The sequence below is a fragment of the Cyanistes caeruleus genome, chromosome 13 (assembly GCF_971803275.1).
Source record: "Cyanistes caeruleus chromosome 13, bCyaCae1.hap1.1, whole genome shotgun sequence".
Taxonomy (NCBI): domain Eukaryota; kingdom Metazoa; phylum Chordata; class Aves; order Passeriformes; family Paridae; genus Cyanistes; species Cyanistes caeruleus.
Window position 1 is genome coordinate 17678976 of NC_141713.1, and position 24936 is coordinate 17703911.

At 39.5% G+C, this 24936-nt stretch overlaps 1 protein-coding gene and 2 long non-coding RNA genes across 3 annotated transcripts in view; 2 read left to right on the forward strand and 1 right to left on the reverse strand.

The window, feature by feature from the left end:
• Positions 1-837: 837 nt before the first annotated feature.
• TSPAN3 (tetraspanin 3) lies at positions 838-24486 on the reverse strand. Its single transcript, XM_023934236.2, has 7 exons — positions 23863-24486; positions 11556-11747; positions 10448-10522; positions 6774-6875; positions 6298-6450; positions 5945-6028; positions 838-1784 (listed from the first exon to the last, which is right to left on the reverse strand). Exons 1-7 carry the CDS (start codon positions 24484-24486, stop codon positions 1692-1694), a joined length of 1323 nt encoding a protein of 440 aa, XP_023790004.2. The 3' UTR covers positions 838-1691.
• On the forward strand, positions 21119-23109 carry LOC111934252 (uncharacterized). The gene is made up of 2 exons (XR_002867117.2): positions 21119-21253; positions 21710-23109. It is a non-coding gene; the product is annotated as an uncharacterized LOC111934252 (long non-coding RNA).
• The window catches only part of LOC111934254 (uncharacterized), an 85289-nt gene continuing 84337 nt past the window's right edge, over positions 23985-24936 (forward strand). Inside the window, exon 1 of the long non-coding RNA XR_002867118.2 lies at positions 23985-24679. This is a non-coding gene — a long non-coding RNA (uncharacterized LOC111934254). The remainder of the gene's footprint in view (positions 24680-24936) is intronic.

Below are 24936 nucleotides of genomic sequence, written 5' to 3' on the forward strand. Positions count from 1 at the left end.
ACAAACCTCTGCACACTGACTTTTACAAGCCAGCATCATCTCAATCTTACGAGTTCCATATTTACAATATGCAATACAATATGAAGATAATCAAATTCAGTGAGCAGGCTTGCTACCACATCTGGGAAATCTGATGCCACAGTCAGGAGTCCTGGGTTGAGCCACACACTGCCCTAAGAATGAAAATCTAAGTCCCAGGAGAGTATCATGTGAAACCCTCCTTTAGCAGTTAACAGAATTCCAAAGGTACACTTCTACAGCTGTGTTAACATCACTGAGAAAAATCCTCCAACAAGTCACACTGACCTCAACAATGTGCACATTTTAGAATCTTCTGAGTGATGCTTCTTTATTTGAGTTATTTGAGATTATCCTGATGTCAGTTTAGCTGAGCATGTCTGCTTTGTACATAAGCAACTGGTTAAAGTTCTGAACATCCCTGGCTTCTGCGAAGGAGGAGGAACCTGAAGACACTGAAAGTAGGGCAGTGACTAAGTATGTGAATAATGCAAAACACATTAAAATATAATTAACATACAGCAGTTACAGGAAAGCTATTCATTACCCACTGTTTAGAGGCAACAGATTCTTCCTTAATAGTATGCACAAGATACTGTTTCCATCAAGTTCAGCCAAGTTTGTTGTTCTGTGTTTTGCTGCTATTGTTTCAAATAAAAAGAACAAATACAACACAATCAGGTTTTCAGCAATCCATAAATACAGATCTATTGAAGTGAAGCCATCCAAAACTGTTGTTTTCACAGAGTTTGTGTGTACAGCACGCCCAGACTCCACTGGACCAAATACACTGGAATCTTAAACAGAAAACAAGACATGTTTATAGGGAGGATATACAGAGATTTATTTAATCAGGTTTACTATTTACAGTTGAGATCACTTTCACATACTACTTTGCTACTCTACATGGCTACATTGTTTCCAAACCAATTGAAGGTCTACAGTCTAACAGTTCACTCAACACATAAAACGCTCTTCATAGAAAAATGAAATATTTCATTATAGAACAGTAGTGCATACATTATACTCCTGAAAAGCCAGCTTGTATTTTAAACCACTAATGTTTGAAAGACTGGATCTCTGAAGGTCAAAACTGCAGTCACATAATCCTAAAATGTATTGGTTTTTTTTTTTCAGTTTCCTTATATATAAAGTTTAGTGGACTTAAATGTTTTTTCTTTTTTAAAAGTGACACTGGTGAGGGGCAAGAGTAAAACATTTTTTCTTCTCAAATTAAATACAGCTGGCTTCCTTTGTACAACTTTGGCCAGAAAAGTTCCATGTAGTAAAGGTTTAAGACATCCTCTGTCTATATGCAAGAATCAGCCAGTTAATGCTTAGAGGTAATCTACCAAAGTAGGCACACATCCTTTGACTTTCATATCAACCAAATTACACTTAACTTGCAAATGGTTCTGAAATTAGAAAGTTTACTAGCATACTAAAACATTTAGATACATGAATAGCTGGCTAAAACAGTGAAAGTCACAGGTAATTATATGGGTTTGTGTAAAGCTGTTGTTTTGCCCGTCACCAGTGCACAGTGCGGCTGCCCTCATGTCTGAAAGGTGTGCTTGGACTAAGCTTGGGGCAAGAAAGCTATGGAAGTAAACCTGGCCCATTCACCTTCCACAGAAGTGGGGGAAGATTGAATTGTATCTTTGAATTCTCTTCTAGGCATAGGTTCCACCAGCAATGAGAAGCTCGTAGGCAGGATCTCGACTCCTCCTACATAGAACTATACAGGCACACAACATGCCCAGAAGCTAGGGAGAAAAAAGAGAGAACAAGCTTGAGTACAAGGAAAGTATTTCGAGACACTCAACCTCAGCACAGACTGTCAGCATGCTTCAACAGTGTAATTAACATAAATGGCAACAAACAACTGCTCCTGAAAGAGCCTTGGTTCCTGCTGCAAACTTCCAGGGCCACAAACTTCAGCCTCATTTTCTTACGAGATTATTCCTGGACATCTAAAACTAAACTTTATTTTGGTCAGCCACTTGTATTCTGCCTCTGTAATTCAGATTCAGATGGAAGAAACTCCTAATGTTTTTTAATGAAAGGTACAGATTTTTAGATACTATATCTGGAAGGGAAAATCCAAGTGTAATTCAAATGCATCGGCTTAACTGCTATGATGGGAATGGGCTTTTGAAAGAGATTTCATAAAACTCTCTGTGAACATATCCTATTAGAAAGCTTAAATCTAAGGCATAAAATTCACTTTTAGACGCGTTAAAATTCACAGTACCACAACTGTGCTGGCATGCTTGCCAGGATTTCAGCTATGACCACCCTGTGTCCACCTACATGACTTAAACCACACAAATAATCAGGGATACAGGGCATAATATTTTAGAGAAGTTGCATGTTTACTGAAGGTAGAATAAGACTTAAAACATAGCAGGTATAGTGTTGTGTTCTGTGGTCTACAGTAACTGGCAATAGCTTCTAGTGAAGTATGACTGTACTGATTTGGTTGTATGCATAGAAGTTTATTCACAGATACAAATACTTCAGGAGGCTCCTGTCCTATCTCTGGATTATAAAGCACCACTATGAAGCTAACTTAATTTCTTAAAAAAGAAACCACTCCAAAAATACACCACAAAAACACCCCTCACACAGAAAACATGAATGAAATGGGTGAGCAAGCAATGAAGTGTAGATCTTCCTCTCTGATACAGCAAAAGCCCAGTGAAAATAGTACTGGGACAAAAGGAGAGTTACTGACTTTTTTACAGGCAAACGCAAACATCAGATGTGTAACATGTTTTAAAATTAAATGATGGTACACACATTGTAGTATTCCAGTCTGCTAAAAGACTGAGAACAGAGCAGTTAAAAATCCTAAATCTAAATATGCAGTGATTAGGAAGAGGCATGATGAAATGCTAGTACGAGCTTTTAATTTCCTGGAAAGGAAGGAGCTGTAAAGATCAATACTCTTCTTTGTGGTGCATTGTCTGCTTAGGATCTATAGCAGAAACCAGCTCAGGTTAAAACAACATAAGGAGAGTAATGTAGTATGGCACTTCAGCTGTCATTAAAAACAGCACCTTTCTTCACTCAGGTGGTTACAGCTCACAGACTGACTCCTAAATATGTTCCCATAGAATTGTGGAATGGTTTGGGACAGACCTTAAAGGCCATCCAGTCAAACCCTCCTGCAATAAGCAGGGACATGATCTACACCAGGGTGCTCAGACAGATAAATTCATGTCAGAGCAAGAGGAAACAAGCTACATGAGATAATGACTCACCATGGACACAGCCCTCCTAAGTGAGGAGGGAATATCTACAATTAAACCCACTTCAGTCAGACTTGTAAAATGGAGAGTTTGTGGTAGTTTGTGGTTGTTGCCAATGGCTACTGAACTCTCAAGAAGGCTCACAGCCTCCAAGTACAAAAAATTCTTCTCTGCTGTTCAAAGCCGGGATAAAATGAAAAGTGTGATGCAGAGCAACACCTCTTTTAGTCTTTTGCTAGAATTCATTCTAGCCATGTAAATAAAATGAATAAAAGTAGATCCAGGACATTTACAGTTATTTGCACAAGGACAATTCTGTTCAATGACTCCCTCGAGATATTTAATTTATACAGAGTTGTGTGAAATCTCAAACATTCAGGTACTACAGCAAAATCTCATGCAATTAACTTCTGAGTTACTATTTAAACCATTTTTATCCTTTAGGAGGTCTCTGAAAATATTCCTAGAATTCACTATAAACACAGAAGTGACTCACATAACTCAGTGTTCTCTACAGGCATTATTTATTATGTCATTAAAAATACACTAGCACCTCTAAACATTTTAAGGCATTTGAGTCTGTTTCTCTTGGGTTGCTATTTAACATTGTGAACAGCTATTTCAGACATCTGTGTTGAGAAAGGATCCATGAATCCTCCTCTTCACCAGCTTTCAGGAAAGTTTAGACATCTCCTACATTCAGATTTGTTTCATTTTTTTATTAATTTTGGTTTTAATTTGCCTGCTAGCAATAACTACATTCAAGGTTTCCCCAAATCAATTTTGTATAAAAATTCACTGGCTGTATATACATGTGCCCTTTGTAAATGATCAACAACCACAAAAAATGTGTCTTTTCCCCCTTCAGTTTGCCTCCTATCTATTAATAGTTCTGTGCTGTCACTGTGGCTGGGACCAGAGAATTACTGCACACTGGAAGATCCCCATGGTAACAGAAACATGAACATACCAAAAATTACTTCTATGCAGAACAGACTAAGTTGTTAATAAATTCCAAGCCTTGCAAAAATACTCTTCTCAGTCTTTTAATTTTAAAGCAATTACTGAAGGTTAAATTTGTTGACTATAGGCTATCAGAGGTAATGAACTTTGAACAGCCTCATTGCATAAGAAAATAATCTGTTCAGAGGGGACTGTGCAGCCAGCACAGGGAAGGCAGCAAAATTCACCAACTGGTAAGAAAAACAATTATTCCTCTAGATCTACAGGATATGACCGAAGTTACAGGCATGTGCTATGGTTTACATTCTATCTCCCTTTCAGTTAGCCCACAGACCATTTTGCTGAGAATTGGGTCAAATACATATTTGAATTCTGTATGGCAAAGTCAAAGATGTCAGAACTTAGGTCTCAAATTTCAGGAGATACGTAAGAGGAAAGTTTGCACAGAAGGGTGCAAGCAGCCACACTGCCATTGCAAGCATGTGTCAGAAACTCTGGGCCAGGGCCAGAAAGGATTATACCTGTACTGCCTTTTGGAACAGACCTATTCATCAACCTACAAACTCCAAAACTAATGATGCCTCCTCTTGGGATTCACCTCAGTCAGTTTCATAAGATACACTTTTTTTTTTGACGTAAAAATTTGTCACAGTAACTACGGTTTTGATAAAGACATTAATTTTCAGTACACATACTTTTCATTGTTTAAACAGACCAAGTATCACTTTAACAAAGTGTTAAGAAAGATAATTAAAACTGTATCTTCCCTTCAGGAGACTGAACACAGATCTCATGAAATTTGAAATTCCATAGCTGAAGTAGTCTAGGTCTGAACAGTTCAGCACGACTGTATACAATACTATGAGTACTTCCTTGTAGCATTGAAATATAAAGGGAACTCTATTTTCACAAGACTGTTTGCAAAAGATTATTTACCTTCAAACTTACAATCTGGCTCAAAAGCTGCTTTTGAAAACCAAAGTGCTTAAATTGTTGGACTTGACAGGTATGTTTTTTTTAATTCAAATGCTATTAAGAGCACTAAAGTAACTCTGAAATTAGTTTTTAATTCTCCTGGGATCCAGCATATGTACTCAGAGACCATAGCATAGGCACAGTCTGAAAATAATGCACCAAGTTTGCCAGTTGATGAGTACTCAATTTCAATTTTACAAATATATCTGGGAGACAGTGCTAGTCTTTTTTTTCCTTCCTTAAAATTTAATAAATACAAATATACACATTAGTTTATTTCTTCAGTTACCTTTTTATGACCAGGGTAACTCAGCTACAGTATACAGAGCACACTATCAAAAACCTTGGGTGCATCTCCCAGGTGGTCCTGACATTATTTCTAGACTATGAGGAACAGTTAAGCTGATGTGCCTCTAAAATAGCATGAAGAATGAGCTGTTTAAAAGTTGAAGATTAAATACTACACAAACTCTTCAAGTGTTAAATGCCATCAGAGGACATTTATGATACTTAATACCTAGATAATTAAGTTTTCACAAAATAATTTACCATTTACATCACAGTGGATTACTGCAGGTAACACTGACTGTTCAGCTCTAAAAGACTGTACATCCACATAGCAGTGGGAAGTTTTGTGTTAAAATGCAATATCTGTATGTGCATACCTGTAATTATCTGTACTGCAGTTTGGATCTAATCTGAAAGAATTTAACAAATAGAGAACATTCTCTTACCTGAATAGCAGCAAATGCTAGTGCTGCCCAGATGACATACATCATGATCTCCTGAAGCTTCTTTACAACCAGAGCCTCACACCCCTGAAACAAGTAGGCTTCTTATGCATCAGTCTGGCAACTGGATTTGGACACACCAAAAAACCCCCAAAGCATCACACAGGGCAGAAAGATAACGTTAATACTAAAAGTAATTAGATGAAAATTAATGACAGATAAAAAGAGGAGAGAGATGATTAACCACCATCTACTTTCTGTTAAAGCAAATACATCCAAGATTTGATTTCCCCCAGAGAAAATGAATTGCCAGTGAAAGCATGTGGCTGTGTCAGTTCATGCTATGGCTGCCTTACCTCCGAATAAAGGTCCATGGGGCGGGTCAAACTGCCAGTGCAATTGCTGAGGGCTGGTTTGCAACAGCTGAGGGGCACACTGTTGTTTTTAGTTTGTTTGAACCAGACAGTATTCTCCCAGTCTGAATAGTTATGGATCCCACAGCAGCGCAGCTGGAAAATCAGACATGTAAAAAACTCAGTTCTAATTAAATACCAAGAGGACAAGTATAGTATGTTCCACTGCAGAAAAATACTTAAGTACCGCGTATTTCAATAGAAGCATAGATTGATAGCTAATGAAATAAAAATTTAATCTCCCCATCAGCAATGTAATAATATAAATTTTAACCAAGTTAAGCTATTTATTGTCCATTCAGCAATTTCCTAGATTTCTCAGAATGGAGGAAGGCCATCTACACAAGCAGCAGAGCAACAGCATCTGTGTTTGAAGGACAGAAAGGAGTATAAATCTGGCACGTGTCTCACTGTCTCACCTGCCTCTGTACATAGTCAATAGCACGACTGGCTGCATCAGGATTTGTCCCATTGTATCCATTGTATACTTTCTGAATGCTGTGATCAACTTCATCCTCCACCTAGGAAGGGGTAGGAAAGCATCATTAGCTCACCAGCAGAAGTAGCACAGGTTAGGAAACATTATTTTGCTTCCAGCTGCAGCGTTTCAGGAAACCAAGGTAACTCCCCATCATCTGAAATCAGCATAATTCAGTGATAACAGCTTCCTAAAGTTCAAACCTGACTTTTGCAAAGATGTTGCCAGCTTGCAGCTAAGGCAGAATGAAAATCCAGGCAGCTACCTTCCAGATTTTAGGCAAAGTAGCTTTGCACTGTCTCTCAGAAAAGGAACATGCTTTTCCTGTGACACTGTGGCAGACATTTTCATGCAGTAAAGGGCTCTCCATAAGAGCATACACTCACCTTTCTACTTCAAGGTTCCATTCCAAAACAAGCATAACCATCTGGGCTAACTCATTCCCCTTGGGACTATGAGGATATAGGGATCAAAAGGTACTAAATCATACCACCTACTCTTCTGGTTTCAGCAAAGGTAAATAAATTCTCAAAGATGCCTTCTGGCTCACCCTACGGTGACCAAGCTCTCTGTTCAGCCCCAGTCTCCCAGGGCTTCCTGAGGAACACCAGGGGCAGTGCATTGTATATAGCAACATTAACTGCAATAGGTTTTAGAACTACTGCAAATGAATCAAGACTCTGTCAAGTACATGTGTTGCCATCACTTGTTCCCTCAAAAGTCATTCTATGATGTCTGGTTTGGAGGAAATCTTACTAGAACCTTTTAAGTATTACATTTTACTGTCAACTATTACTTAAATAATACACAGGGTAGTGTAGAAAAACATTTGTGCAATTTTAAGATTAACTCTGATTTGATGTTTTTCTATCACATTCAAGAGGAATTATGTGCAAGGAATGTAATCTTAGGACTGAGCACTAAGCATGCATATTCTTCAGATTTGCAAGCTACAGTAGGAAGGTCTTGTCAACACATCATTCCTTTAAATACTTTAATGGAAGAATGTTCTGCAGCAATAGCACAAGCTGAATTCCATCACCACCCCCTCCTCAAGAATGCTGCCTATTTCAAGATAGGTATGCATAAAAGTCAATTTAACTTGCACAGGCAACTTGTTTCAGACCAGTTTAAAATCAATTGTTTGATGATTTAACTAATTTGATTTACAACTCCAACTCATAACAAAACAGCCATTCAATTTGTCATATACATTTAAAAAAAAAAATATTTCAGTGCTTACTTATTATTTGGCTTGTGGTTCAATCAGGGCAACATTATGCCTGAAAACCATGCAAATTCCATAAGATCCAAAGAGAAATCAATAGCTCTACTTAATTGGCAGGTTTAATTAAAAATGAAGAGTGAACCCCTCCACCCAGAGGAAAAAAGCCAGCAGGTCCTTACACAACCAAGCTTGTTTAATGCCTACTAGCACGTCCAAAAAAGCTTGTCTTTTAGAGCTATGGACCAATGCTGGAAGGTTCTGCAGCAGCTTAGTCCATCTCTGCATGGCCTGGGCATGTTTCACATGGTTCTGAAACAGTCTGAACTGGATCAACACACAGGTTTACAGAGGCATACTGGAAAATTAAGTGATTCTAAGATCAGTAATGTTATCTCAAGAGAGCATAGTGCCACTTCCTAGAGGAAGTAACATTGAGCACAATGTTACTTGGTACCAACAACTGCTATGACTTCAATCTTTCATTTTGGAAGTTTGTATGGTGAACACAAAGTACTTCTAACATGATTCAGGTGCCTTCTAAAAAACCAAAACAAGGCTCCCACAGATGTATACACACCATGTCAGAAACAACAGATCAAAATTAACAAAGCACAAAGCTGACTTATTTATCCTGGCAAAAATAATCAGAAGGCTAAGCAGACTTCCCCTCCCAGCTCACCGCTAATCAATTTATTTCTTTTTACTTCTGATGCACTTGAAACCAGTTTCACACACTAGACACTGCAGGATACTAGAAAATTGCCATCTTTACTAACAAAACCTGTCTGTCCTTCCCAAAGATTTTGGAGTCAGTTTTCAATTACTGACTTCTATAAACGGCTTAACATAAGATCATGCTGCCACCAAATCCAGGTGACTCTCCCTCTTCTCCCAAGCTCTGGTCCTACATTACCTACTGCTGTGAAAACTTCATGAAAAAATAAAAAAAGCGCAAAGCAACAGGAACACACAGCTGGGCAGGGAAGATCCATGCATCTGCTTGTATCTGCTGTGAATACTGCTCACTGAAAAAGAGCAAGTCCCTTCAAGATGGGAACATGGAAGAGAGTAAAATGACTACTGCTTAGTCCAGATCAGACCCATGGCAATTCCTGCACATATAAAAGCATACCTCTGCAAGTACTGAAAGGAAACCATTCAGATCAACATGTAAGAACCCGCTTCCTACTACCCTGGAATTTTAGTGCTTTCCTCAGTGGCTTCTAACGTCTACTTCCACTACAAACTTCAGAATCCCCTATGATCATCTCAGTTCACTGCCAAGATAGCAGAAATCAAATGCAAAGCATGAGAAAAACATATCTGGATTTCAAGCATAGCCAGTAGAGCACTTCTGTTGAAGCAGCTATTCTAAGTGTTATGCACCAGGTCTATAACACAAACACTTCAAGGTCATGTTGTCAGCTGCTTACTCAAAGCAGCCTCCCCTGGCACCCAAACAAAAACACCACTTTTACTTCCAAGCGTCCCATTTGTTCCACAATAGCAGGAGAAAGCAAGGAGAAGAAAATGAATCAGTGAGACCTGTGTTGTTCACAGGACACAAAAGGCCCAAGAAAGATAAATACTGTACTGTAGTTCAGCTTGCTGGTAAGATAGCCCTGAGTGTCCTACACTGCAAACATGCTCCACATCACAGCTAAAATACCTTCTCTGGCTGTCTTTTTTTTTTTTTTTTGGTCAGAATTTAGATCTAGACATATAAAAAAACAGTGAACTGTACAAGTTAGAAATTTCTTCAAGCTACACTGCGGCATCTCTAATACCATGTAGTATATTTCTGCCATATATTACACTGGTAGAAATAGCTAATTTCATTTTCTGGTCCTGTTTCTTAATTCCATTAAAAAAACAGTGGAAATAGCTGTAATTTGTTTAGCTATAATCCCTGTCAACAGCCTGTGTAAAGCTAGAAAGTGTACATTAACACACTCAATCTATTCAATTTTATAATGCAGTGTTAATTTGCATACCAAAACACCTGACAACATTTAAGTATTGTGTATCAAAAACCATGTCCTAGTTCAAACATTGTGTAGCCTCAAACATTCACAAAGTCAAAGCATAAATAAATTAGAAGACTATCTGGAAAATGTAAAAGTACCACCAATTACTGTGACTCCCTTCTCATGTTTAACTATTAATGATATGTTCCAGGTAATTTTTTGCCTACAAGATAGCTCTCTGCATTGATGTTCTACATTTTAAGGTATTGGTATCACAAATTAATCCACTCAGATGTTTGATTTTATTCCTTAACAAATACCTATTAACAGTTCCACAGAATCAAACGTAGTAAAGATCATACTTCTGTATTATAGTCAGTGTTCACAACAAAACATTTACTGAAACTGAGAAGTTCTTACCTTTGCTCTGTAAATGTATCCAAGAACCACGACCACAACTTCGGTGATAAAAACTAAGAGCAAGATGATCACAAACTGCAAAATACAATCAAGAGTGTTTGTGCAAATAGTTTTGTTTGCCTAATAAAGTCTCCATGTATATTTTTTTGTTTAAAGTTACTTTTAAAGCAAGGTTTTGATCTAACAGTTAATTTAATGCAGGCACTTAAATTGACCAAACGAGCCCAGAATTCATTCAAGACACTTTAGTGTTCACAGGTTCACCAAGTAGTAAGAAGCTGCCCAGTCAGGCAAGTCCAGCTATCATTAGCACTGAAAATACCATACTGCAGGTCTTTAATTAAGTGTTTTTTTCAATATTCTTTGTTAGATAAATAGGAATGTCTCATCAAAGAGGCTACCCAAGCAGCAGCTTGGAGTGGTACATGAACTAAGGGAATGTTTCTTCAGATTAAGCTCTGTAACAACTGGAAAAGACAGAAGCTATGCATCTGTCTTGCTATATTTAAGACCACTTTTAAAGAAGTCTACACAGCATTCAACAAAAGAAGCCCCAAACCCCCCTGCAGGGACAGTTTAGATACCAGCCTCTCTTCTTCCCTACCCAGGCAGTTTTCAAGCCAAAATTACAGTTCAAATACTTGGAAACCACAGGGCATACAACACTGCAAACAAAATGCCCAAGTAAGCCAAGAAGAAAATAATCAGGCATTATGGCAACCCTCAGTTAACCTTGATGCAAGACACTTAAAGCAAGAAGGCTCCTGAATCACTTTTCTCTCTCTCCAATTCAGCTTTTCAACCACAACACAAGATAGAAGTGAGATTTAAAAACTGTTATGACTTAATCATATGGTTTTACATTTTTTTAATGAGATTGCCACAGTTCTAAAAAAGGTAACACTGAGATGCCTTCTGCTGCTAGAACTGTTTAATTTAACACCTTTATTCAGAACAGAAAATTGAAACAAGATGTTCCTAACAAAATTAAGCAGAAAACTTTTAAGGCCATAAAGAAAAAACTTTAAGTAATATTTCCGAACTTTATTTAGAGAGAAGGCAGCCAAATATACACCAGGCCAAGACTCTGTAGGAGCTCTGCACTTACCGTAGCCAGCCCACAGCGACTCTCTCGAATGGTAGCACAGCACCCGATAAGTCCAATAATAAAAAGCAGTGTTCCCACAGCTATGATGATAACAGCTGGAATTAGTGTATAGACATCTTCAAAGAAGTGATCATAGTCATCATATGTGATGAACACATAGGCTCCCACGTAGCACAGGATGCCTGCGGCTGCCTACAATAAGCACAAAAACAAGGTAAGTCCCTTGGAACACCAAGCCCTTCCTTCAGCAAGATAACTATTTTATCAAACACTATAAAGCAGTGTTCCTCAGAAATTTTGCTACTTAATATCTGTGACCTACAGGTAGAATAAAACAGATGTACACATTGTAAACTTTAACCCCTGCTAGGGTGTGATGGTTTCACATTGATTGACATTCGGGGAAGAAGTTAGAAAACACCCACAGAAGTGACCTCTTTGAGAGAAGCTGCTGAGAGCTTCCACTGTGCCTGGGAAAGGCCAATAGCTGGCTAGTTCTGAGAACTGACAACATTTTGTGCGATTTAGAAATCAGACCCACCACAAGCCTGAGAACTCACTCTTTGGTTCCGGCCTCAAAAATTAACGGAGCTTTGGTGGTGCCAGCCCCGCTCCCCTGTGGCCGGGGGGAGGCTGGGCCAGACCCCTGTGGCTCCCAGGCATGGGACAGGAGGTTGGGGGGCCCTTGCCCAGACCACGGCTGCTAACATCTTGCCAATACTAAGCCCTTCCCCTGGCCCGGACAGAATGAGGGACACAACGTGGCCTGAAATCAATCATCATGACTGCTACGGCCACTGTCTATGGCCATCTGCAGGCCTGGCAAGATTTAATCCTTTCAGTGAACAGATGAGACCTGCAGACCATGATTCTCCCCTTGAGAGAAAAGGACAAAGTGGGGACACATAGAAGACAACGTGAAAACACCGAGGTCAGTAAATAGTCAAGCCCTAGATGGAAGGTGAATGAGGAGATGCCTTAGTGTTAGGCTGAAAAATTCTTTTGGTAGTGCCGTGGAGATGAACAATGATACACTAAAATATCCCCTTTAATTCACGAGAGTATGGGGAGATGAAACCGTAGATGTGAGCAAAAGCATCCACTGATAAAGCCAAGCAGATGCTGAAGTAGCTGTGATCCCATGAAAAGCCTGAACAGAGAGAGAGATTAGAGTGATGAAGACCCTTTGCCCCCAGGGAGAGAAGAAGAAAATCTCTGTTCCCAGAGATGATCACAGAGACAGATGAAAAGAACCTTTGCCTTTGAACAGCTCATCCTTAAAATAATACCCCATGAGTTCATGGCCCATGGACACACCACCAGGAGGGCTGTGAAAATGGGAGGAATTTCACAATGCAGAACTTTCCCAGACAGCTGCTATTCATGGAAATGAAAAGCCATGAGAAAACTGTTTCTTGTGGAGAAGTCTCCATGGCATGACAAGAGACAACTCCTCTCCCTACAATAACTAGTGAAAGACTAGTTATTATATATAATATATTATATAATTATATAGTTGGTACTGATTTAACATTCCAGGTTTTGTCACTACATTGCCAGTTGGGAAAGGAAAAAAAGTTGGGCAGGGGGAGGAAAGGTGTTTTGGAGGTTTTATTCTGATGCTTCTTGTTCTTGTGGTCCTGTTATATAAAGCTTCTTTATACCTTTTAAGTTTTAAGCCTGTTTTGCCCTTCTCCTAATCCATATCTCACAGCAAGAAATAAGTAAGTGCACTAGTGATTTTAACCAGCGCTAAACCCATCACACTATTTGGTGGTTGGCTGGGAAACTGAAATTGGCAAATCTAAACCACTACATAGAGAAACATGAACTGCTAGAAACAACAGCATTTTTGAAGGGTTCACAGGACTAGAAAAATCTAATTCCAACCAGAAAACAGGCAGAAACAAATACAAACCACCAACTATTAAAAGGCAGAACTAAATACCTGTGTACCAAATCAGAACCAAATACAGAAATGTACCATTAAGCTTGCAAAATTGATGTTCTCGGGACTGTTGTATGAAATTATCCTTTTTAAACAAACAAATTGTCAAAGTTACTGCAAAAGAAGCCCTGTAAAATGAATCTGCAACTAGATAGATTTAAACAGTAAGACAAAGCTCTTACATCCATCTGCCATGACCTTGCCTCCCTTACAGTTACAATCCAAATGCATCAATACCTTCATTATCTATAAACTGAGCAGAGCTACTGAAAGAGAAACAACTGTTGCTTGAGGAGCCAACTAACACACATTTATTTTTAAACACAAGGGCCTTATCTGTGCTTTACCAATGTCTTTCCTAACTGTCCCCACACTTGCTGCAGAACGAAACATCAATTTACAATGTGGACAATATAATCTGAGTTTCATGACAAGTTTTTCCAATGTGCCAATACAAGGCCAAGCTAAAATAATGCACTCATAAGATGCGATGACAAAGGTATGACCAGGGGAATTTAGTTTTGCTATAAAGAGTAAGTAGTGTTCCTACCACAAACCAATCCATACCCCGGACCACAAGAGCTCGCTCAACTGCAATGTGACACACTGCAGCTCCAGTCTAAGGGAAAACACTGCAGGCTGCCTCCAGCCAATGCTCCCACTCACTGGCATTACAACTACCTCCTCCCCGCACTGTGAAGAGGAAGGCAGACACACATACAGCTGCTTCCAGCAGCTGTAATACTGCAAGGCTGGTTGGTGCTAGTGTACAATCAGAGACTCAATCAATAATTCAGTCTAGGAGGACATAATTTAGCCCAGCTGCCTGCACAAAGCAGGGTCAACAACGAATTCAACAATGAAGTCAACAATGAAAACTTGACCAGTTTGCTCAAGGCTTTGTCTTAAGTCCTCCCAGGAAGCCTGTTCAGTGTGGCACACAACAAGAAAAGCCACAAGACAAAAGGTATCCAGGATTTCAGCCCTGTTTGCCACTACATACTAGATGTACTGCAACATTACAGCAACTCCTTTTTATAAAACAGTAATTCACAACCACTACCAGCATATTACTTTATGTATGGAATAGTCCCTGCAGCACTTTGTTAAGAGAAACACTATGTTAAAGAAAGAGATACTAAAGCCAGATCAAAAGTATCATCTACATGGATTTGAGCAACACATCTGACATCTCCAACTCTCTTTCTGCAGCAGAGGTAATTGTGTACTCTGCAGGAATCTTAAAGGCATCCAGGAGGCTTCACGTTCATCCAAGAAAAGGTGCTATGTACATATAAGGGGAGGCAAAACAAAATTCAGGAACACAGAGTAAGACATCTTTTCCAGACAAGAGTGAACAAGCTATTGCAAAATCGCCCTCTTGCACAGATGTTGAAATGCAAACCCATCTGTAGGAACCCTGCCATATTAGGTACAACAAGGCAAAATGCAGACACAGACTTTCTGTACACAAAGCAAAGATTCTAAGTAGTGTCACTGAACAATGGAATTACATTAACTGTTGCCTAGCAATGAAGCGTGTGAATGGCAGGCCAGTGATGTAATCTCCTATTTCTAAGAACTAAAATGCTTGTTAGAAATATGGTATGTTACAAGGTGGTAGATGAAAAACCACAGCTGTGGTTGGCATCAGGCACAGAATATATATCAGAGCTGAAATCAGAACCATTTGTGAATTCCTTTGTCCTTCTTTTGTTGCAATTTAATTGACTTCCTCCTTGTTTAAGAAAAACCTGGATCATAAACTGCATAAGCACATACATTTGAAGAATATATTTGAAGTAAAAAGAGTTTAGCCTGAAAAAAAATTCAAATCTGCCTACAGGTGTTATCTTTCTCTGCATCAAGAAGCACATGCATCTTAAGAAACATTGCATTTGCAGCCTTTAGACAGATTAAAAGCTGCCTGGTTTGAAGATTTCATTAAATCCCTTCCAGACATGGTACAAGAATGACTAATCATCCATGACAGCACTGGGCCTAAAGTTTTGCTTCTGAACAATGTTGAAGAACTGGTGTTTCTGAAACAGACGCTGCCGCTGTGATGAAGTGACCACACTCTTCAGAATTACTGCTGCTACCTCTTCAACAAGTAATTTGCAGGGGGGGTAGGGAAGGTCCTTAGAGCAGAGGTACCTGCTGGAGCCTGCACAAGGACTAAAAGCCATGAAGATTAAAACTCCTTCCCCATTTATCACAGCTGAACACAGTTTTTGAACAGATACAGTACTTAGTCTATCACAGAACAGTGAAAACAGCAACACTACCTGGTTATCTTACATGTAAACAAGATTGAGATGCCCTCCCTTTTCCTTCCACGTCACAACCACGGGACACAGTGTTTATTTCACCCTGCTCTAAACCAGGAAGGGGGAGGTCTCTAAAGAGTTTTAGCTGGGATGAGAAAAGTGTTTTTGAAGCCACCCTTTTTGCTCATCTTCTGATGATTTTCTCTTACTACCTTCTGGCTTGCATCACTGAATAGTCAAAGGAGTGTGTAAGAGAAGTCACTTTGGGTGAAACTAAGCCAGAAGACTGTCAGTACAGTTCCTGTGCTGACTGCTCTGAGATATTCAGTCAATGGGATTGCACTGGCCTGAGGTCCTCCCTCTTCAGAGCTCAGCAGTTCCAACAGGAGGTCTCAGCACACAGCAGTGTCATCCACTGATACAAATAACAAACACTGCAACAGACAAGAGAGTTTTAATCATATGAAGTGTGAAGTCTATGTTGACCATGGCTGCACCAGTTAAATGCACATTTATTACCTGTTGCTAACCAAGTGCAAAGTTGAATACATGCGCTTTTTAAAGTAAAAAAACCAAAAAACAAACCAAACCAACTCTCCTCCTCCCAAAACCAAACAACCCACCCAAAACAGTACCATGTGCTTAAACCATCCATCTCAAAATAGGCATCATCTAAGGAACAGAGTCTATACAGACACAAGGATAAATAAAAAAAAACAAAACAAAATAATCTAGATCTCAGTGTTCAGCATCCTGCACAGTAAACAGAAAATCAGCAAAGTCCAAACTTGCTCAAGTCAAATACAATTGAATATAAAGCTACTGCATTTACAATCATGTATTTCCTATCATTAAATGGAAGCCAAATATATGAACTGCACACAGTTCAAACATGTCTTTGATAAACAGGCCTTGAAGGAAGAATTCTCCAAGTTAATCTGCTCAATGCTCTGAATAGATATGGCAGCATTTCCTGAATCTGTGCCAGGTCACATGCATGTTCTAGGGATGTGATAGCATTCACACATCCTTTTAGTTGTCTGCATCTAACTCACAGTTCTGAACCTGAAGCAGCATACTCTTATTTTAGGATGAATTAACCTTTAAAAACACTGATATATAAGTAGTCAATGAATACAGTCAATGAATTCAAGCTTGTTGCAAAAGGCTTGAGCAATTCAACATCCTTTTCATCAGAAGCAAGTTTCAAATACAGACCTCTCACAGTCCAGAAAAATACTGATTTTATTGCTTTGGCTGAAACTTCTATGGAGCTATTAAAAGCTCAACAACTATGCAAAGAACTGGAGAAAAAACTGAAAGATCTAATGTCACAATGATAAACATCATTCAACACAATCTAAGAAAGCTCAGTTAAAAATCGAGGTTCTTTGAGTACTCTTTGGACTGCTGTAACACAGCCTCTTAAGCTTGTGGCCATTTCATAAAGTCAGCTTCCACCTCTCACAAGCCCTGAGATGTACATGGCTGTATTACTGTCTAGCTGCACCTTAAAACACTTTCAGGGATTTAGTTTGCTTGTTTGCTTTCCAAGGAGGCTGCAAACACACACCAAGAACAGTTTTCATATTTTCAGTAACATACTGCTGCAGTCTGAAAGCCAAAATTGTGGCTACCTATGATGGGTGTAAGAGATTCAAACTTGTTCCATTGATCATTTATTTATCAACCACGGACATGCAGCTTCATTTATGAGCAAATGCTTCCTTACATTACCCTTATAATGTTACTGCCAAAGCGATATGATCAACACTTGCAGGCTCATACTTTTACTGTTCACCTTGCAACAGAATTTTCTTCACTTTGGGACCCTAATAGAACACACAGCAGAAGTTCTGAATTTCCTTTGTGGTATCATTTCAATTAACTCAGCCAAAGAATAGTACTTGTCCCTTTAGAATTTATGTTTTATTCACTGTTTTAAGAAAAACACATACTCTAAATAAGAAAATGAAGGTGGTAGCAGCAAAGTACTGTATCTTAGGAGAAAACACACCTGATATTCAGTTAGGCAAGAGGAGTATTTTGTATTTTTTGTAAGGACACTTACTTAAAAATTCCTACTGCTGCCAACTTTGCCACTGCTGACTGGCAAATGTTGATAGCAATGAAGACACTACTCTAAAACCAATTATTCATTCTGCTGTGGAAATATCTTTCAAGCATGGGATTGTTAACTAGACCCGTGATTCTGACAGATCATCTACATCTTTGATAAAAAGATTCAAAGGAAAAAGTAAGAAAAAAACCTTTTATACTAACAGACCCTCAGCTTTTCTGTCTGAATCCAGTCCTAGGACCATTTTCCCAACAAGTCTATTACCCTCCTCACATTAAATGTGAGTTTATCTTTGTTCTCACTGCCTTTCTAACATTTTTTGAAAAACAAAACACACATCTACTCCAGGACAGATTTTTTGAGTCTACAGTTACTTTTATCCATGCATAAACTCCTGAACATTTCCTACCCACAAGTAGGAACACTGGTATTGTGGTCTGCCTCCAAATTTTTGGGCTTCTTAGAAGATCACTGTAAGTGGGGTTCCATTATTTGACTTCTAGGGTATTTCTGACATTTTTGGTTCTTTCCAACTCTAAAGTACTCATAGCCTGATTACTATCATAAAAAGAAGGGGATGACAAAACCTTTAAAGTTTTCCTCTTAGATTTCTGTTCTTCAAAACTTATTTCCTTAACCTCAAAGGCCCAACAGGATAGGATCTCTCTGGGGTTTATTTCTCTTATAGCCTTTTCAGCACTTCACTGCTGTGTACCTCTCTATCCACTCCCCTCCCAAACAAACCCACACCCATACTCAATATTTTCTCTGCTTCCTGAAATTGATGCATAACCAGCTTAGAACCCAATGGCTTCCTGGCACTCTTCTCTTTGTTCTCATCAGTAATAAGTTAACTTGAACACTGAGCTATAACTGTCTTACAAAATCTTTTGGGAGAAGAAAGACAGCAATTCCATTCAGCTCTCTAATGCACTTAAAACTATCTTAAAGGCTTATAAAACAAGCAAGCCCTGTAAAATTCATGCAAGCCAGACTGCTCTGTCTGTACTAGCCACATTCAACTCTCTAACACCATGCCTGAACACCTCAAATTCAAAGGCTTTTTTAGGTGAAAGCAAAAGGCTGAGCTAGGCTGCTTTTGCATTCAGCACTACATATTTGAAGTGCCACTAATTGCAAGATGTAGTGCATCTGCAGTCTTCTATCTCTTTAGAAGCCAAGTTAACAATACAGACATTCTTTTACATCTATTTAGTCACCATGGCTGTAACCTGAGCTGGTGCTCTACTGTTCCCAGATTCCTTGCTCTGTGGGAGAACAATGATGATCACCCTGTGCCTCAAAGTTCACCAGGTAAAGTGATATTATAAATTCCTTGTACTATTCAAAGGTATCACATTTAGCTTTGCAACTTGGCTGTATTAGGCATTAGATTTTTTAAACTCAATACCAAATACCAAAAATCCTGAAAAAAACCCAGGCAAAGACCTGAAACTCATCCTGTAAAGAAACATGAATGACACTATTGTGTTGCTTAAAAGCAAACTGAACTATTTATTACTAAAATTCAGGACCTGGCCCATGTTTGCTATGTGAAAATTCATATTCAAATATTGTAAGAAAAATTACTCAGAGGGTATAACGCTTGAGAGTTTTAAATCCTATTTTCTTTATTAAAAGAACTAATCTTTTTAATGCATAGTATTTAAAACCATTACACAATCCTGAAGAATACACTTGCTTCACACTACCATTGTAGAAGAAGCAGAAAACATTAAATTTTTACATCCAGAAGCAAGTGTCTTTCAAGACAAAAGGGCTTTGGTGAAGTAATCTCTACAAAGTTACCTTTGGGATCATCCATCAACTAGTCTTTGATCACCGAAGAACTCTCAAGAAGTGTTTTAAAGTGTAGAGCAATAAGTATTCTCAAGCTCACAAGCTAGAGAAATTGCTAGGCTTATTGCTATGTGAAAGAAAGTGAGCACTAATCTCCCTTTCTACTAATAATTTGAATGATTTTTCCCATTGCTTCATTTTCTTTGTTTTTTTTCTACCAGAAATCCCCAAACACATTACATAGACATTGACTGTTGCAGCTCCTCTAAGAAAATCCTCCATTTCCCATACTCAGGTCACTGCACTGTGGTGAGCATTCCCAAGTTGTGCAGGCAGCACAGCTTTGTAGAAAGTATTTGTGCTCTACAGAAGTAGAGACTTGAGATTTTTCTAAACAATCATAGCAAGAATGTTTTATAACAGCTTAATCAAATGAACTGTCAAAGTAATGATTTTGAGCCAGCTAAATACTACAAAAGCAACTTAAATAGTTTGCAACTATTGAGCTGAAAGTATTGTAGAAGCAGAGTTCATTCCTCTTCTCAAAGAGAAGGACACGGGGGTGAAAGATAAAAACCTCAGCAAGCACAGGATATCTGGCACTATTTCAGCAGAGGAGGCTGTCAAAAGCACATAAATTCTTTGGGAATATAAAATAGATTTCCTTTTCTGAAGCAAGACCACATGGAACTCTGAATATTTTATTATTCTATCCTATGAACTTAACTAAGACTGAAAACATTTCCTCAGTGTTTTTGTCTCCATCTCATCTTCAAACTGGTTTCAACAGAATTATGCAAGTCACACAATAAAGTCTTAAATTAAGGGCACACAAACATGTTTTGCAGTAGTCTTTGGGTATTTGTTCCAGGTAAATATATTTTTTCCTCTTTCAAAATTATGCAGACTTTAAGTTTAGGAGGTTTCCTGAAGAACATGTAATTCTCAAATATATTATTATAGTTCCCCCCCCATTTTTTTCCTATTAGTCATTATCAACATTTTTTCAAGGTAAGAAAAAAAATCTTGCTATTATGAAGATATATGTACTAGAAGTTACACTACTTCATTTCTAAGTTGTATTGTCTCTCACATCACAATTACTTCCTATAAAATACCCTTCCTTAAAGGACTCAGCATCCCCTAAATGAAGTCACCAGCTGACCAAATAAATCTTGTGCAAACTCAAGGTAAAGGTCAATGGAAGGATTGGCTTTCCTTTGTCATTTATCCTATCTACTCAAAAATTAACTCATAGCAATGAGACACTAAGAAACATATTAATCAGATCAGTATTCCCTAGTCTAAGGAGGGCAAGTTTTAATACTTGCTAATACTTTAAGATGCTGATACTTCATATCAATGCATTTCTTAGTAAAGTGTTTTTGACCTTCAGCAAATTATCCAAAACTCAAGCACATGTTCCACACAAAATTTACATTCTGCTACTCTTTATGACTACCAGTCATGATACTGTTTTCTTACAGAACTGTGTTTTAAAGGCAATATGGGCACCTACAGAAGATACACTCAACGTTGAACACCCCTGTGAATACAACTCAGCTGAACTGTCAAAATACCACACCAAAAATGTGGAAAGGTAAGTAACATCCATTCAGCATTCTACATGATAAATTAGTACCTGCCCTGCTTTCAAACAGCTTCCACAGCCTATTTTCTTTAATGTAAGAATTTCACACAGTAGAAAAGTTTTCACAAGACAATAACTTCTTATAGTGTCAACTAAGATGTAATAAATAGCACAAGACTCTTCAAAATGAGATGAACTTGTAGAATTGAAATGTGGCTGTCACCTGTCAGCAAGGCCTGATCTGCCTCTTTCAGACTTGAAAGAATTTTGTTAGGACCGAGACTCCAAAGTGTAACAAGCACATTGCTGCTATTTCTTTACAGCACTGATTATTTTCTGAACATCTCAGTCATAAGACAGATATAAAACCTCTCTGAACATTCACATCCTCCCACAAGTAAGGGATCCACAGAACAAGGGGGGAAGTTTTAATCCACTGTGTAGTCACAACTACTATTCTTACAGGTGACCATGAAGATAATGGCAACACAGAAGACTGTTATATGAAACCTTAAAGAGAGTAAACTTACAAATGCAATTAAAGGAGATTTCACAGTTACTTGACCAATTACAGGCATTTGCCTATTGTCAAGTCTGGATAAATCCAAACGATCTAATTATCAACACTGGAACTACATAAGGATGTCAAGCAGAAGATTTCTACACCAGCACAAAAGCACTTACACTGCCAACTAGATGAGCACCAAATGTTAACATACACAGCTCAGTCAACAAATGAGCTATTGACTCTAGCTTGTGAAAGAAAGGGAAACCAGTGATTTCTGTAACTCACTTTCAGAAAGCCTGCCTCGTTCTACATGAAGCTGATGAGCTGCAAGGTTGCTCCAAAACAAGCAACCCAGTCACTTATCTGCCAAAAAGCTATCAGCACAAGCTGACTTCTTAGGCTGGAGGTGGTTACAGAATACAAGATTGATGACATTTTAATTTGACATGAAGTACATCTTATCTAACTACAATCTGTTCACTTTAAATTAAGCCCAGTTTGTCTCAAAAGTGACCAAAAGTTGTAAAGCACAAAGTTCAGCAGTACACAAAATAACTTTGACTCCAACACTGTATGAGATGAGTAACTGCAAACTCGAACATGCAATTACATTACTAAATGCAGAACATTACCTATCACTAAGCTTCTAGAGTGAGGGAGAAACTGCACACACAATTTCTGCTCATTTACTCCAAACAGAGACTCATTTATATCAGCAACTACAGAAAAATCTACTTCAAGGTGCCATCAAGAAGGCAACTCACAAAAACTGTGTCCAGTCAAAAACTTTTAAGTATGACGCAGGAGCCGTTAAAGAGCTTTTAAAATGCCACTTGCAATTATGCATGCTACAAAAAGCCACACCCAACAAAGCAGATTCCAACCTTAAGGCTGCACTAAGAGATTGATGTCACTACTTTTTACTTTAGAGAATGGAGCCTGTGCACCTCAGCCAGAATTACAGACTTCTGATCTGTACCACTTAAGGCCAAATATGCCTCACCTTCACTGCTCCTCTCCCAGAAGAGCTGTATAGGCAATTGCCAGTAAGAAAGCATAGACATGCATTTTCCCTTGACGATGATTAATTTCCAGGCACCCTTAAGGAGCACTCGTTTGTAAAAATTCAGACAAGAACAGTCATCCTGTAACGCTAGTAAGATTTTATATTATTTTCAATAGTAAAAGAAGCAGGTATATATAGCTACACTTTTATGTTCCAACAGTTTGTAACCCACTATTACTTTCTCAAAGATGCAATCTCTGAACAATTGGGACAACAGATATTCTGTTCCTGGAGGTGGGATTAGAGCAGGAAAAATGCAGCACCTAAATGCACAAAGGAAATTCTTAAAAATCTACAGACGGTTCTTTAATGTGATTTAATTTATTTAAGAGTAACGCTTTTCTCACAAGCCATTACAGTGAACACAATGCCAAGCTAAAACCTGTAGGTCCATACTGAAAAATGCAATTTAGAGCAACCTACTGTAAGCTTTTGTCTTACTGTCACTGTAGCTGGGGAACGTTTCAGCGATGCATAAATACGACAATGCTACCGTGGCTAGTGGAATACATAAAGCATAAATATATAAAGATACATGTCCTGATCTTGTGTTACAAGCAACAGGAAGAAAACGGTGCCCCGTGCTCCCAGCTAAGCGTTTGGGATGTCCCGCAGCGGACGGACAAACCCGAGATGGCCAGAAGAGCGCTACAAAAATTAAACTGGCTACAGAAATTAAACCACCAATGACCTGAGAAACTCAGTAACGCAAGAGAGAGTAGCTGTATTCGCTTACACAAGAGCCCGAACTCCAAGATCCCTAATGCTCGTTAAGAATTCAATGCCAGGGTCGGCTTTCCCCACCCTGGAACTCGGGGGAAGGACTGTGAGGGAAGGGACTGTGCCCACACTGAACCCACACCCCGCAAAGACGCTCAGAACGCTCGTTAAACATATAGAATTTAAATATGAAGTGAACCCGTGCGGGGAGGTGAGGGGGGGAGCTGGGCTCCCGGCTCCTGAGCGAGGCCCGCAGCGCTCAGGGCCGGGCTCCGACCTAGAACCCCGGAGCCGCCGTCCCTCGCGGGGCCGCGCCAGACTCACCCAGAAGATGAGGTTGAGGAAGACGAGGACGGTCTTGGAGGAGGTGATGCCGCACTGCCCCATGGCGCCGCAGAGTCCCGGCCCGACCCCCGTCCCCTCAGCGCCGCCGCACGTGACCGCCCGGCCGCGCGGGCAGCCTAAGATGGCGGCCGCTCGTGTCACGTGGCGCGAGGGGGCGGAGGCACCTAAGATGGCGAACCGCTCCCCCTCAGTGCGATCCCGCCCGCAGGAGGCACCGCCCCTGGGCAGCCCCGATGGTGCCTTATCGTGAGGGGGAGGCCGGTGCTGCCGTCCAGCCTCAGAATCCAGGTAGCAGAGTATAACAAACACAGCCTGTGCTTGTCGTTCACCACCTGAAGCGATTATTTTCAGACTACCTTGTAGTCTTAAAGCAAGTACCAAAGAACTCTGAACATTCACATCCTCCCGCAAAAAGCTGCGCCATAAAGCTGGTGACATCTTCAGGAGACCTTCGGTTCCTGAGGGAATTAAAAACGCGCCCGCTCGCCGCCTGAGGGGTGGTTTGATGGGGGGGGTCTGTGCCCTCAGGGCGCCGGAGGGCCGTGAGGGCAGGAGGGCTGAGAGACACGCAGGGAGAGCAGGTGAAGGAGATGAGGAGAACATCCAGCATTTTACAACCTGGGCTTTTGTCTAGTGTGAAGAAGGTCTAGTGTGGAATGCTCCCAATGAAGTAAAAGACTGTGGCTCATGTTGCAGAACTTCACAAACTGTGAGGAAAATGCAGGCGGTGATAATTCTTGGATGTTTTGGACACATCCAAAGAGGGTGGCATTTTCCGGTGAAGAGAAAAGGAAAAGTAAGTTAAGAAATTAAAGACATGCATAGTTTCTAGAATTCTAGCAATCCAGGATTTGCTGACAATTTATTCATAAAGTTTATTTTAGCACGACTGGGATCCAGCCCTTCATTTTAAGGGCCTTTTTTCTGTCTCACCAATCAAACCAAACACTTTGTCCCCTCTTCATACAGCAAGATATCTTCTCAATTTTCCTCTTCCTCTCTTTCTCCTCTCTAATCCCATGCTTTTCCTAGAATTGCCTCTCATTCCTGGGC

Coding starts and splice junctions, on each gene's coding strand:
- TSPAN3 (XM_023934236.2), bottom strand. CDS start 24,486: ATGTTCTCCTCATCTCCTTCACCTGCTCTCCCTGCGTGTCTCTCAGCC. Junction 10,523..11,555: donor GTCGCTGTGGGCTGGCTACG/GTAAGTGCAGAG, acceptor TGTATTTTGCAG/TTTGTGATCATCTTGCTCTT. Junction 6,876..10,447: donor GATACATTTACAGAGCAAAG/GTAAGAACTTCT, acceptor ACCCCTTCCTAG/GTGGAGGATGAAGTTGATCA.